Genomic DNA, 15,101 nt, shown 5'->3' on the forward strand with positions numbered 1-15,101 from the left:
AAATGATTCTGACTTTTCATTAAATTCTTATCAAGCTTATCAAAATACTCAACCTTATCATTTAAATTGAAAATGCACATGGAACCTTTTGCTAATCAAGTTTTTTCAAAAAAAATTTAAACTCAAACATTCAATTAAAACGTTCTCTACCTGTAAATTTTATCATTTTGTTTGATTAAGCATGCTCTCTATTATATGAAGTTTTGGATGAGAGAGAAAATTACGTAAGCAAGAAAGTTAAATAGAAAAGGTTACCTCTTTCCAAATTAATGGACCCGAGACATGCTATGAACAAGCTTAGAAGAGATGCCAACGAAGATTGCAAGAATCAAGACCAGCAATTAACATGATTTTTTTATCATTTTTCAATGTGATTTATTTTTTTTTCCAAAATACAAATTCACCCTCAATACACATGGTAGGTGACAAGAGTAATTTTGTTGTCGACACTCTACAAATTCACCCTCATTTTTAACTTTCTTTCACCACCTCACACAATATTGTAAAGACAATTAATTGCCAAATTCTAAGAATCTCATCCTAAAAATGACGAAGGAGCACTAAGGTCCACATTTGTTCATCCATGTGTCTGCACTTTCAAAACCACTTGTAATTTTAGGTGAACTTTTCATCCACTTCAAATATTGCAACTTTGTTCAATTTTGGACAAAACATGTTATTCCAACCATATTGTACGCGTTGAGATAACTATGATTCATCTATATAAATATAGATCATGATCACAATATAGTTGTTAGGATAACATGTTAGTTTTATGTATCTTTATAATGACACACTATATTATCTACACATTCACTTTAATTGTACATGATTTTCATTTAGAATTTATTTTTCTCAAAAAAATTTATCTATCAACATTTATGTTATTATATTCAAAGGATTTTCATTTTTTTTTTTTTTTTGAAGATTATATATGTTATTGTATTCAAATGTTTGAGTATTTGTTATTAGTAGCTGTGTTACAAGCCCCAAGACTTAATTTTCATAGTCTAGCCAAATAATATGTGGTAAATTATATCACATGCAATACGAACAAAGATAAGGTGGACAAAAGAAATAATAATAAAATAACCCACTAGAAAAAGACAAAAACATGGTAACATGTTTATGGCCTAATAAATTTGATTCTCCAAGTTTAAAAATTATAATCTATACTTAAAAAAAAAAAGTTGCAGTGAATTATTCATTGAAATGTCAATACAAGTATAACTCAAATGAGATACGAATGAATTAAAAATAGAAAGTATAAAATTTTAAACAGAGACAAGACACACTAAGTAGAATATTACCATTCAATTATATATATAATAAATCAATTGAATTTTGAAAACTTTAAAATTAGCGAAAGACGAACTATTTAGACAAAAAAATATTGAAGGTTAGATAAGAAGTAGAATTGTAAAAGTTTGAATATTATCCCACCGTAACATATTGGCCTATATAAGAGAATGACACGTAATAGTGGTGCATGAGAATTGATGTGCCTTCCCGTATGTGAACAGAAAAAAGAAAAAAAAAAAAAAAGCAACATCCCATTTCGCTCTCCGCCATAGGCATTAGGAACAGCAAAGCCCACTGAGCTCACATCGTTCAATCCGCTCTGCTTCCTTCCGTTTCTCTTCATACTCCCAAAAGCCAAAAGCTCTGCCCCTCCTCCTGATCTCTCATTCCCTCTGGTCCTTGTCTTCTATACATCTCTCCACTTCCTTCTCTCTCTCTCCCCTAACCAATTTTGATTAGGATGGAAAATTTTGCGCTCCAATCTGTCTCCACTACCACTTCTTTTTCCCCCCATTCTCCCACTTCTCGAATTTCTCTCCTCCATCGCTCTAAACCCATTTCCCATTCCCTTTCCTTTCCCTCTTCCCTTCATCTTTCTCGCTCTATTTCGCTATTTCAATCCACCCCACCAATCTCTCAATCCCCTTTTCTCAGTTCTCGATCTTCCCTTTTCAATCCCCTCTTCAATCCCAAATTGCGTCGAGCTTTTCCAATGCGAACCAGTGCCTCTCAATCACCGGATAATCAACCATTGCCACCGACCCCACCTCCCCGACAAGGTGCTAAGCCAATCCCTTTTTTGATTTCTATAGCTATTGGCCTCATTGTTCGATTTGCTGTCCCGAAACCGGTTGAGGTTTCTGCTCAAGCGTGGCAGTTGCTCTCAATTTTCCTATCGACTATTGCTGGACTTGTTCTGAGTCCCTTGCCGGTTGGTGCTTGGGCGTTTCTTGGCTTGACTGTTACCGTGGTTACTAAGACTTTGACGTTCGCTGCTGCTTTTAATGCTTTCACCAGTGAGGTGATTTGGTTGATTGTCATTTCCTTCTTTTTCGCTCGTGGGTTTGTGAAAACTGGGTTGGGTGATCGAATTGCGACGTATTTTGTTAAATGGATGGGGAAGAGTACACTTGGTTTGTCTTATGGTTTGACGATTAGTGAGGCTTTGATTGCTCCTGCTATGCCGAGCACTACGGCCAGGGCTGGGGGTGTGTTTTTGCCTATTATTAAATCTTTGTCGCTTGCTGCTGATAGTAAACCGAACCACCCATCGTCTAGAAAAATCGGTGCTTACCTTATTCAGTCTCAGTTTCAGGTTTGTTGCTATGTTTTTGCATGCTCGGCCTTTAGCTGCTCTTTTCCATTATCTTTCTTGTTTTGTGTACAATGAGCTTACCATGTCAAATCTTCACCTGCTAATCTTGAACTTTTGAAATTAGCAAGTCACCATGTTTTGTTAGCATTATGTTTATGAATTTTGTATAATTTAATGCACCTTAATTTTTGAAGGATATAAACTTGGGAGAAAACAGGGGAGATATCTACACCTCACTATGGTCTAGCCTTTTTACTCTCCTCTCTTCGGCTATTAGTTCCAATTGGAGAACGTTTTAGGAGTTTGCTTTACTACTTTTCATGTCATTCATCTCATCAAAAGGAGAAAATAACGTGGCATAAGACTTCTCTCTGTGAAGTTTATTTAGCTACTTGTCAGGAAGTGATTCCAAGTGGAGCCTCCCTAACTAAAATTTTCCTTTGATCACAATCTTCATTTTAATTGTTGATGATGCACTACCGCAATTCTGGTTCGGGTGGAAGTGTGAAATCCCATTAAAGTTTGTATTTTTAGCTTTATGTAGTAAGTGGTTTTTTTTTTTTTTTTTTTTGCCACCACTCTTCGTGGAACTACAAAAAAGTTCTAGAGCTTCAATTTATCTAATCATTTTTTGTCTTGTGTTGTTTGAAAGGAAGAGGAACTTTTTATACAGCAAAATAATATTTTCAGTAACTTTTTAGAAACGCATACTTTTATTGTCATCTTAAATGGTGTAAATAATATACTCTACTCCTTACGGACATTATAGTTTAGACAACCTTTTCCCTTTGATTTAATTGAATGATCCCCCCCCCCCCCCCCCCCCCCCATTGTTGAATCAGTTAAAACTTGAAAGAAAATGCTCGTTCATGTTCCTTTCATGCTAGATTCAGAAGCCTCAGTAGCTTAACTTCTGATTATTTTAGTTATGTGTTCATTTGATATAAAATGGCTTATGCTGCCATCTGGTTGCATATATGACCATCTTGTTGTTGAACATTTTTCTACGATTATCAGTTTGCATAATTTGAATTCTCCGTAAATATTAGCTTTAATGACAAACTAGGAAACATGTTGATAAAAGCTTTCATGCTTGGGATCTCCAACATTTTGGAGCCCTATAGAGAAACTTTTAGGTTTTCAATAATGGCATCTGGTGATACACTCGGTAACTAACTACTGTCCTCTTATTTCTTGGTGACAGTGTGCTGGTAACTCTAGTGCCCTATTCCTAACTGCTGCTGCTCAAAACTTGTTGTGCCTTAAATTGGCTGAGGAACTTGGTGTTCAAATATCTAGCCCTTGGCTTACTTGGGCCAAATTTGCTTGTGCGCCAGCAATCATTGGTATCTTAGTAACTCCAGCAATTCTATACAAGCTGTTTCCTCCAGAAACCAAGGACACACCGGAGGCCCCAGCCATGGCTACAAGAAAATTGGAGGCTATGGGTCCTGTCACTAAAAATGAATGGATCATGGTCGGTACAATGCTTATTGCAGTCTCTTTATGGATTGCTGGGTATGTAGTATTACTTGCAATGAAGTAATATTTTTTTGATAATCATATACATCTTTGTTCAAATGATGTGATGATGTGTTTAGATAAGAATGTGTAAATAATTAAATGCTTTCTCATTGATCTACATTCGTCCAGTGGTATTTTCATTGCTTTGTCAGTTCCCTGCCCCTTGTCTGGAATAAAACCATTTTCTCATGAGATTCCCGATCTTACTAGGTTGGTATTGGTTAAAGCATTAGCATAACATCGGAAGCTGAAAGTTATATTAGAAAATTTGACTGTGCTTGAGAGTTACAGCAAAGCAACTGCTAATGAATGTTTCATATGTTACTTTTGTAAAGTATACTGTTAAACAGATTTCACCCACCGGTTGGAACTAAGCTTTGTCTGTCTACTTTCAGGGAGGCCCTTAAAATACCTAGTGTTGTAGCTGCAATGATTGGATTGTCAATACTCCTTACACTGGGAGTCCTAAACTGGGATGACTGCTTATCCGAAAAGTCAGCCTGGGATACATTAGCTTGGTTCGCCGTCCTGGTAGGCATGGCTGGCCAATTGACAAGTCTTGGTCTAGTGGGCTGGATGTCAAATTGTGTGGCCAGTTTGCTGAAGTCTCTTTCTCTCAGCTGGCCTGCGGCATTTGCTATTCTTCAGGCATCTTACTTCTTCGTTCACTACCTCTTTGCTAGCCAAACTGGTCATGTTGGTGCTTTGTACTCAGCATTCCTTGCGATGCACTTGGCTGCCAAGGTACCGGGTGTGTTGGCTGCTTTGGCCTTGGCTTACAACACAAATCTCTTTGGCGCTCTGACTCATTACAGCAGCGGTCAAGCTGCTGTATACTATGGAGGTATGTGCTTCTATTTTATAACTCGTTTTCATTGAATTCAGAAAATGATCCATTTGATCTCGACATCAACTGACTTATTTGTCTGTTCATTACAACAGCGGGTTACGTCGATCTACCAGATGTGTTCAAAATCGGTTTCGTGATGGCCCTCATAAACGGTTTTATCTGGACGGTGGTTGGTTGTATTTGGTGGAAGATTCTAGGTCTATATTGAACTATGAAATCTTGAAACCATCAAGTGCTTTATTTTATTGTACATGCCCTGTCTTCGGGCGCCACTGAGAGTCCAATAGCAAATTTGTTTGTCTCCTCTCCCTCCCTCTCGTTACTGATGGTGGCATTGGTTAGGATTTAGATTAAATTTTGCCTTGTCTAACCATTTCAAATAGTGCAGAAGGGAATTTGATGGTGAATGAGATCCATAATTTGGTGGAAACCAATCTGAAAATATGAGTTTTTGAATTTTTTTCTGTACTGTGTTCTTGATGTCTGTTTGTGTTCTCATTGTTTTACTTAAAGTTGGCTACGATTTCAGTTTTGGTTCCGAAAATTAATTCGTTTTTTGTATGTAACCGATGGATGGAGTGGTAATCATCACGTGGTTATTCTTAAAGTTAATCCCTTTTAATCTAGGTAACTTTCATGCAGTTGTGTTTTAAAATAATTCTGCTGGTAAATACTACTTTCAAATTACAAAAACCATTCGTGAAGTATGGTGTGAAAGTAAAGATTGATAAGTAAGGATATAATTGAGGTACTACAAAGACAAGAGGGTTGAGGCAAGAGAATGATGTACCCTGAATATGAGATTCTTAGATGACAGATTGTTCAACAAAAATCATTTTTACACTACCTAAAGTTTAAACGGGTAATTCTTAAAGCTTTGAGGTCTAAGTTTAAAGGGGTAATTTTTGCCATTTACTCTTTTAGAATTCACTCAACCTTATAACTTGCAAAGTTTTCCATATTTCATTTCAAATTCCCAGCTAAAATATTGGGACTTACCAAACTTATTTGTTAATCTGTATCTAATTGATTAAACTATATTATTTTCAATACAAAAGTAAACAATTTTTAGATAAATTTCAGTTCAATCCGTTTAAATTTGATCCTTAAATTAATTTTAGTCATTGCACAAACTTTTACCTACTTTTCTAATCTGCAATAATTTTTTTCCTTGAAAAACAAACTATTTAAGAATATTTTAAAACTAATTTGACTAGTAGTAAAAATATAAATTTTAAGAATCTGGGCATAATCAAAATTTAAAATGTCAATATGGATCAAAATGTTGAGATCTCAATTTTACATGAACATCGTAGAATTTCGGTCGATATCAAAGATTATTTTTGGAAAAGCAAACTATAATAATAAATAAATATCGGACAATATTAAACATAGTTTAAATGTTTACTGTTGGTAATAAATTCGTTGGGAGTTGCAACAACAAACAGAAAAACCAAAAACCAAAGTAAACCAAAACAACCAACCCATTGGTTTGGATTTTAGTATGAAATTGGACATATTACGTATTGGGGAGAAAACCTAAAATAATTTATTTGAAAAGGCCAAACACAACCAGGACTCTAAATATATCTTTAAAAATAAACTATAACCTATTAATTATTAGGGTGCATCTACAAATGGTTGTTTAAAAAAATACCGATTATTATATTGTATGTACTCTTGTTATTTAGTTGTAAAAAAAAAAAAAAAAACAATGTCAATACCCCCAAGTTTAATTTGAAAATAACAAAAAGGTCTCATTAAAAAACAAAAGCAATAATACAAAAATAAAATGGAAGGAAAACATAGATGGATCTACGCAAGGGCTAGTAGGGACACGTGTCCCCCTCAAAATTATAGATTTTTACATTTTAATATTAATTTTGAAGTAATAACTTATTTCCATATTATACAATGTGGTTATACTTCCACTTTTTCAACATTCAGGTTGTGCCTTTATTGGCGTATATAGTAAACAAGATGGTTGTGTGGTTCATTGTCTTGAAACACATGAGATTTTGTGTTTGAATCATTTAACCGTGTTAATTTTCATATTATTGACAATAATGTAATTTTAATACCAATGAAAAATTACTAAAATGTGAATTTTTTAAATTAATTAATTGATATTAACCCTAAGCATTGGAAGTGTATATGCAGTGAAAAAACAAGCTTAAAATTTAAGGGACTGTTTGGGAGGAGGTTTAACACTGTGGGGTTAGGTTATGTTAATCCTAACCCCCGTTTGGACGTAGGGTTATGGAAACCCTAGTTTTAGGGTTTCCATAACATGGGTTGTGCCCTCAAAATCTTCCATTCTGTCTGCCGATTTGTCTCCCTCGTGGTTCTCCTTCAACCCATGTTAACCCATCTCATTCAACCCGTGCTCCCATTTGATCCCTCCTTCCCCTTCGATTCCGATTTCAATTCTTCTTTCTTCTTCTTCTTCTTCTTTCTCCTTATTTTCCTTCGGTTCCGATTTCACTTCCTTTTGGTTGCGGTTTGGTCTTCGATTTCGATTTCGATTCCAATTCTGATTTATGAGGAGAAGGCATGTGACTTGCTCGGGGAACTGATTAATGGCGGCGATTCGAGTATCAGTCAAATTTTTTATTGTAATGTTAACCCCACTTCTCAAAGGTTCGGCACAATTTACTCTCAATTTTTCTGAAATTCTTTAGAATATAAATCATGTTCTTATGAATTTGGAGGGAACAGGAAGTTTAACCATAATAAGTTGTCTTAACGTGGTTTCTAAAACAAATTAACAGGTTATTTTATGGAAAGGTTTCAAATAGCTCCTGCTTTTTCTATTACAGATGAAAAATAGAGGAAATTGTAGGAAGTTTTCCCCTGCCATTGCTGGGCTTAAGCATTTGACGGACCTTTATTTGCATTACAACTCGTTGTTTGGAGATATTCCTAGAGAGATTGCTAACTTGACTCTGCTTTCTGGTTTGTATTTGAATGTTAATAATTTTTCTGGGGAGATTCCTTCTGAGATTCCTTCTGAGCTTGCAAGGTTTGCTTTGCTTTTGCTTCAGCTTTTGATTTTCACATAGACTTTTGTTTCTCATGCGAGTGTTTTTGGGGGTTGTTGTTTTGTTTACTAAAGTTCTTATGAGGCTTTGAAATGGAGTTTCACAACTTTTACTTTTACATATGCATGAGTTGTGGGTGCCATTAAAAATTCAAGGGATGATTCTTTTTCTTGTTTCCCCGGTTCTTTTTGCATATGGGTCATGGTATTAACTTCAGTTTTTTTATTTTTGTTGAAAATGTGTTTGTTTTTCTTTGATCTAGAGTGGTATAGTCCTTTTGATTTCAAGAGGTTCCGATGTTTCTTGAATTTAATGGGAAGCTTGTGATTTCTTTGATTCAGGTTTCACTCTATTTTCTCATGTATGCATTGTTTTGTTCTTCATTTTCAGTTTTGCCTTTCTTATAATCAGCTCAGTGGAAGCATACCTACACAGCTTTCATCTCTGAAGAAGCTTATTGTTATTGTTCTCCAATCTAATCAGTTAACTGGTACAATCTCTGCAAGCTTGGGATGTTTGGACTTGTTAGTGAGACTAGACTTGAGCTCCAATCATCTGTTTGGTTTCGTTCCTTGAAGGCTCGTTGATGTGCCTTTGCTTGAAGTTCTTGATGTTCGAAACAATACCCTCTCTGGCAATGTACCTCCTGGTACCAATTGATCTTTAAACCATTTTATAAGGAAGATGTACTTCTTATTTTTTGTGTTCTGTTCATTTTTGTTTTCTTTTACATGAAGCTAACTAGAACATTGTTTTGCTTTTGTGTTGGATGTGATGAAGCTTTGAAGATACTAAATGAAGGATTCTTGTATGCTAACAACTTGGGATTGTGTGGTGTTGGGTTTCCATTTCATCCTTTTTGTTTATAAGAAATTCACATATATTGGTCATTTATATGTATTTTTCAATGGTCATAAGTGCTACAATATTTTAACTCTAGATACAATTAATTAAACAATCTTTACTCAAACACTTTAACTCATGTCGTTTAGTTGTGAATGAGTAAAAATATTGTTCTAAAAACTTCTATTTTTATTTTTAAAAATTTAATTGGACGTCTAAAATACTTGGTAGAAATTGGTTATAATAAATATTTATGTTATTCAACCACATTCAATAATATACTGTTTTGGTTAAAAATAAGTAATTTTAAAAAATTGGCGTTTAAGTGGTACATTGTAACTAATTTAATTCATAATGTTCCACTATCTTCAATTCGGTTTACGAGTGTTTTGTATGATTTGTACGATGTGTGTTACATTTCTAACAAATTGATGTAGGATGAACTCGAAAATAAAATAAAAAATACGCAATATTACGTTTTTATATTTTTAAAATGCCTTGGAAAAAAATTGCACACATATGTAAAAAGAATTGTTGGGAAATTGATGGTATTAATTTACTAATTCAATAAAAGTGAAAGTGGTCGTGGACGTTGGTGAAGGTAAGACAAACTGTTACAGCAAATTTTCGATGCCTTCGGAATAAAATAATATACAACTAATTTTTTTTTTTTACATTTATAAAATGAATTGAAAAAAAAATTTAAAAATCATAACGCTACTAGGTATATATGTTCAAAATACGGGGACATCGCTGATTACAAAGAGAAAATAATTAATTTATCTTTCTAAAAAATAAATTTTAATAAATTTTTCACAATATGTTCAGAAATTAGTTCCAAATTGGACAATTGTCTTTACTAATTTAATAACATTGCACATACAATAAATTATTTGCAATAAGACGGGTTGATCGTAAAAAAGTATGCAATAAGAATTTTTTTATCATATTTACAATCTCATTTAAAAAATATTATATTACATAAAAAAAATTATTAACCTAACCCATATAATACTTTCCCCAAAAAAAATCTATCATAAATTTCATATAAACCTATCCACCTAACCCTTCCTCCAAACACATCTTATCATAAATTTCCCATAAAACTACTCACCTAACTCTTCCCCAAAACACATCTTATCATAAAATCTTCATAACCCTTCCCAGATAACCCTTCCCCCAAACACCTCTTATCATAAAACTACATTTCTGAACCCTTCCCCCAAACAAGGGTTATGATAAAACTAGGTTTATCATAACACTAGTTTTATCATAACACTAATCCTTCCATAAATCAACCTTTCCCCCAAACGCACCCTAAAAATTTTGAACCTTAGAGACCCAATGGAAACAAAAGCGTGTAAAAGTGTAACATTTTGTAAGTAGAAGCATTTTTTTTTTTACCTTAGTATACAATATGTCCCCTAACTTAGATTTCTGGATTCGCTACTTAAGGAAAATAAAAAAAAACTAAAAAAAAGATTAATTTTCATAAATTTTCAAAATAACAAAACACCAAATTATTTAGGTCCATGTAACAAAACTCATAAAGTTAGTATTTTTTTAATATTTCAGATTTACCCTTCCGTCTTTCTTCTCCTCCTGCGATTTTTTTCATCAATTTCTTTTATGGTCTTCCTCTTCGCTGTGATTTCTTTCCTTGTCTTTCTTTCTTTTTCTCTTCTTTTTTTCCGTTGCAATTTTTTTACATCGTCTTTTTTAGAAATCGTAGACTAGGTTCACATTTTTATTATTTACTATCCCATGAAAAAAAAATAAGAAATTAGTTATTATTTACTATCCCATGAAAAAAAAAACTCTATAATTATATTTCGATGGATAAATTAAGTTTTAGTAACTCTGTGCTGTTCCCCCACCATCTAAAGCGTAGACTAAGTAGAGTAAATACTATGTTTTTTTCATCTATAAATTATATCATTAGAACTCCACCATTTGAGTAGGATAACATCAATACTCATATTTGTTAGATGGGGACTACAACTTTATAACTATGTAAAATAGAAAAGTACACAGTACTTTAAACATTCAAACAAATTGCAAAAATAACAAATAACAAAAACAACATCTGGAATTTGTAAGAAATACATGGTATTCGTAGCCAATTGATACAAGGTTGATTTGTGCACCAAAACTCCCTCAATCCTAAACTTTCATCTTTCACCCACTTATATCTGCTCCAGCTAATTTTTAATACCCATCCAAATTGTTCTTCCTTACTTACATCTGCTGCTACTAATTTGACTTATTCTAAATTTCCAAGAGATTTATGATGTTAGAATGAAGATGTGAGGTCCTTATCGCTTTTAACCTTATGCAATAAGATTTTACGCGGCAAGAGTAGCATAGGCAATGAGACATCTATGCAAGAAACTATTATGCATGTTGAGTTACCTCACCTGGAAGTAGTGACGTCATCCTCGTGGAAGAAAGTCGGCGGCGGTTGATTTAACTTTACCACCCAACCCAAATTCAGGATAAGAAAATGACAGTGACATGTAGCGTTCTGACATTAGCTAATTCTCACTGTCAAGTAGAAGTTATCATTTTTGTATGAGAAGTGTCATCGGAAAGGCTTATTAATTAGACATTAGCTAATTCTCACTGTCAGGTAGAAGTCATCATTTCCGCATGAGAAGTGTCATCGGAAAGGCTTATTAATTATAAGAAGTCTGGCTATTTTGAAGCTACTTTTACTCTGAGCTTACTTAAGAAAGATTTGAGAGAATTTCAAGATTTTCATAGATTCTTAACGTGTTTGAATCCAACAAGAAGTTGCAAGAAAGAGTAAGGAAGTTCTCGACTAAAGAGTTAGGCGAGGGAGCTCATTGATTGTGAGTGGCTCTTCCTAAAAATGTTTTCAAAAATAAAAGGGATTTCTAATGTGTTTAAATCCTTAAATGTATTTCAATGGAAACTCTGAGTTATATGATTTCTCTTATGCTTTCTCATTTTTTAAAATGCATGTGATTTGTAAATGAATGGGATTTAACATAATTGAATGATGAAATGAAATGAGATGATCTTATGTACCCTACGCGATGAGATTCCTCACACTTGCTGTGTGTTCTGGTGTGAGATGTCTCATACTTACTGTTTGATCTGGTATGTGATGCTTTATCCTTGCTGTGTGATCTAGGATAAGATGATCTATTTTTGTTGCGTGATCTGGAATTTTAAACCCCGGATCTTAGAAAAACTTAAGTCCTTTGAAGTGATTGACAGATTAAGTGTTGAATGGAGTTAAGGTTAAAAAGTGTCATAAATTAAAAGGTGTGTCATGGTTATTAGAAAAAAGGAAAATTTTGGCTAAGTGTTGAGGCTTAAAGACTAGGTGTTTGGAGGTTACTTTGTTGGTATGTAGGCAGCCAAAGAAAGGAAATAACCTCTATAGAAGTTATTGTTTTGTGCATGTTTAGGCGACCAAGAACTTATGGATGGGGATTACTCGAGAAGAACCTCCAAATGAGCCAAACATGAGTATGTACTTGGTTGGGAGAGGAAAGCTTGTCAATTAGAGGTTATTGATGTTAAGAGACTATACGCGAGAAGGCTAGGAAGCCTGGTGGGCGCGCAACCTTGCACGCAAAAAAGATGTATAGCTTGCGGCCATGCTTGGAGGTTGGCAAGGCATTTTAGGATTGTTACTAAACATTAGGCATTTTAGTTAGGTGAGATGATGAAAAGGTGGAGCCGGTAAAGTGCTTTTCAAGTGTCTTCTACATGCTTAAGTTAAATTTTAGCATGTAGGTGGTGTCAATAAAGGTTCATGCGAGGTTCAATATAAATAGGTAACTTCAAAGGAATTTTTCTCCCAAAATACTAGTGTGTTTTAGCTGAAAATACTCTTAAAAGATCAAAAATTGAGTCTAGTTTCAAGGCTATGGTTTTTTGATGAATTTAAGCAAAGGAGGTTTGAGTTTGAGTTTAAGAAAGTGAGGAATGTCAGTTTTTGAAGGAATCTGAACAAGGTGAACTTCCAGAAGGCTATAGAAAACATCCTTTGCAATTAGAAGCTAAACTTTTAAGGTAAGCAAGCTAAGCCATTTTAAGCAACATTGTAGAATAAAGTTTCCATAAAAGAGTTGTGGATTTTTTTTTAGGTATGATTTTCTAAAGTGGGGTTATGTTTCTAGACAAAAAATGAGTTTATGGACAAACGTGGAGGCTAGCCGAGTGACAAGTTGTGCTAAGCAAGATGTGCGTGAGTGTTAAGTTCTTAGAGGTTTGTGACGCGTTAAGGTTGGTGCTGGATGCATAGCGTGTGCGTAAGGGAGGCAACATGTAAAGCGCGCGGCATGCCTTTGCACCAGGTTAGCACGTGGGCAACCCAGCGCGTATGGCCAAGGCTCTGCGCCCATCCCTGTGCACCAGCATGTGTCAGAAGGTGTTTTTAGCGCCTTTTTGGCGATTTTTGGAAGTTTCAAGTAAATTTTTTGTATTTTCTCGGTCAAAGGGAATTAAATGGATTATTTGACCATTATTTCAAGTCAAGAAAAGATCGGACAAATCTTTAGACTAAGGACTTAAGCTTGTATCTATGAGTAAAAAATAAATTTATTAAAATGATTTCAAGCATGTTTTTAAGCTATTATTTATGAATGATTTGAATTCAATGATTAAAAGATTAATGAATAGTTTTCAAAGCATGTGATTTCATTAATGTATTTATTTAAGCATATTGTTTATTTGGAAATGTTTATGGCATACTTGAAATTAAGTTTAGCAAGGTATTGTGAGATTTAAAGGCTCTCTATGAAAAAAGATTCTTATAGAGGTCTAAAGTTATGGTTTTATAATTGTTTTCTCATAACCAAAATATCTCAAAATAGCCCTTAATGTGGTAGGACAAGGGGGCACTAAGGACAGGTAAGGACACTTATCTGTAAGAACAAGTTAGGGACATCTACCTCGTAGGAACAAGGATTGAGGATGACCATCTTTGAAATTTATGGACGAGCTGATATTGAGTAACCTCTACCATCTCGTTCGAGTAGATACTTGAGATTCGAGCAGGAAAAACAAAGATATAAGTTATTGTTTCTTAAATGTTTCTGAAGTTTAAGCTTTCACGATATTGTTCATCATTTACTGTTTCAAAGGATTTATGATATATTGCTTCTATAAAGTTTACAAAAGTTATTTTAGAAAAACACCACTCATTAGGCTCGTTTAGCTCGCACTCTTCAAAATATTTTTTCACTTTCTAGGTAAAGATTGTGTTCTTGGAGCCTAAGTCATTGCTATCTGTCTGTTGGAGGATTTTGTTTAAAGATCGTATGTGTCTTGTTGTATTGTACTTATGTTAAGTTGGTCTTTTGTGGTATTAGAGTTAGGTTTGGAAAGGTTGGTTTTGGGGTTGTGTTTATGTAAATTAAGTTAAGTTTTGTCTGTATAAAACTTATATACAGTTTGTTTAAAGAAAAGAGTTTTACCCAGTTGTCTTTTTTAATTATTATTTTAGCTTCCGCTTGTGTTTCACTTAAGGGTTAAATTTTAAGGGTCAGTCGGTGTCGTTCTTGAAGGGAGCGATATCAATTGGCTTCACGTACATTTTGGGCTGAATAAATAGGTGCTCGGGGTGGGGTGTGATAGGAATAGAATGTCTCTGGTATGGGATGCCCTCTGCTTGCTTTGTGATCTGGCATTGGAATACGCATTATACGTGATGGAATTGATGGGAACTTGCTGAATGCATTGAGATTACTCAATTTAGTTGCAACTTGACTTACGTTATGATGATATCATGAATTTGATAAAATGTGTTCTATGCGATATGAACTTTTATGCATGATTTACAAGGAAATAATTTCCATACTATTTATTAATGTTTAATGATGATATTTGAATTGGGTTGAATCGCCTAATGCATTGAAATGATTGGTTTTAGACTCAATGTTTTATTATTGAAACTCACCTTATTTATCGCGTGATTTGGTGAAATAGTTTATAACACTTTAAGGCTGATTTGATTTATTAAGCGTATCGATAAAAGACCTCAGTCACTAAACGTTTTTGTTTAATCTTTCAAATATTTTGTTTTATTCCCCCCTTCCCCACCAAGTAGCGAAGGACATCCAGCATTGAACATGCAGCCTTGATTTCCTGTTGTGCCATAATCAGAAAGCATCACTCGATAGTGGTTATTGTCAACTCGCATAGCATGTAGAAGCTAGATGACAAGAGTCCAATTGTGTTTTGAGTCTGT

The 15,101-nt window shown here is 34.2% G+C and overlaps 1 protein-coding gene and 1 long non-coding RNA gene across 2 annotated transcripts; both read left to right on the forward strand.

Annotated features, from left to right (window-relative positions):
* The first annotated feature begins 1,562 nt into the window (after positions 1-1,562).
* LOC103501156 (dicarboxylate transporter 2.1, chloroplastic) lies at positions 1,563-5,455 on the forward strand. Its single transcript, XM_008464655.3, has 4 exons — positions 1,563-2,617; positions 3,822-4,135; positions 4,537-4,985; positions 5,084-5,455. Exons 1-4 carry the CDS (start codon positions 1,763-1,765, stop codon positions 5,197-5,199), a joined length of 1,734 nt encoding a protein of 577 aa, XP_008462877.1. The 5' UTR covers positions 1,563-1,762; the 3' UTR covers positions 5,200-5,455.
* Positions 5,456-7,213: 1,758 nt separating this feature from the next.
* On the forward strand, positions 7,214-8,852 carry LOC103501155 (uncharacterized). The gene is made up of 3 exons (XR_540233.3): positions 7,214-7,631; positions 7,811-8,013; positions 8,423-8,852. It is a non-coding gene; the product is annotated as an uncharacterized LOC103501155 (long non-coding RNA).
* The last annotated feature ends 6,249 nt before the right edge of the window (positions 8,853-15,101 follow it).

This window comes from Cucumis melo, chromosome 7 (assembly GCF_025177605.1).
Source record: "Cucumis melo cultivar AY chromosome 7, USDA_Cmelo_AY_1.0, whole genome shotgun sequence".
NCBI lineage: Eukaryota > Viridiplantae > Streptophyta > Magnoliopsida > Cucurbitales > Cucurbitaceae > Cucumis > Cucumis melo.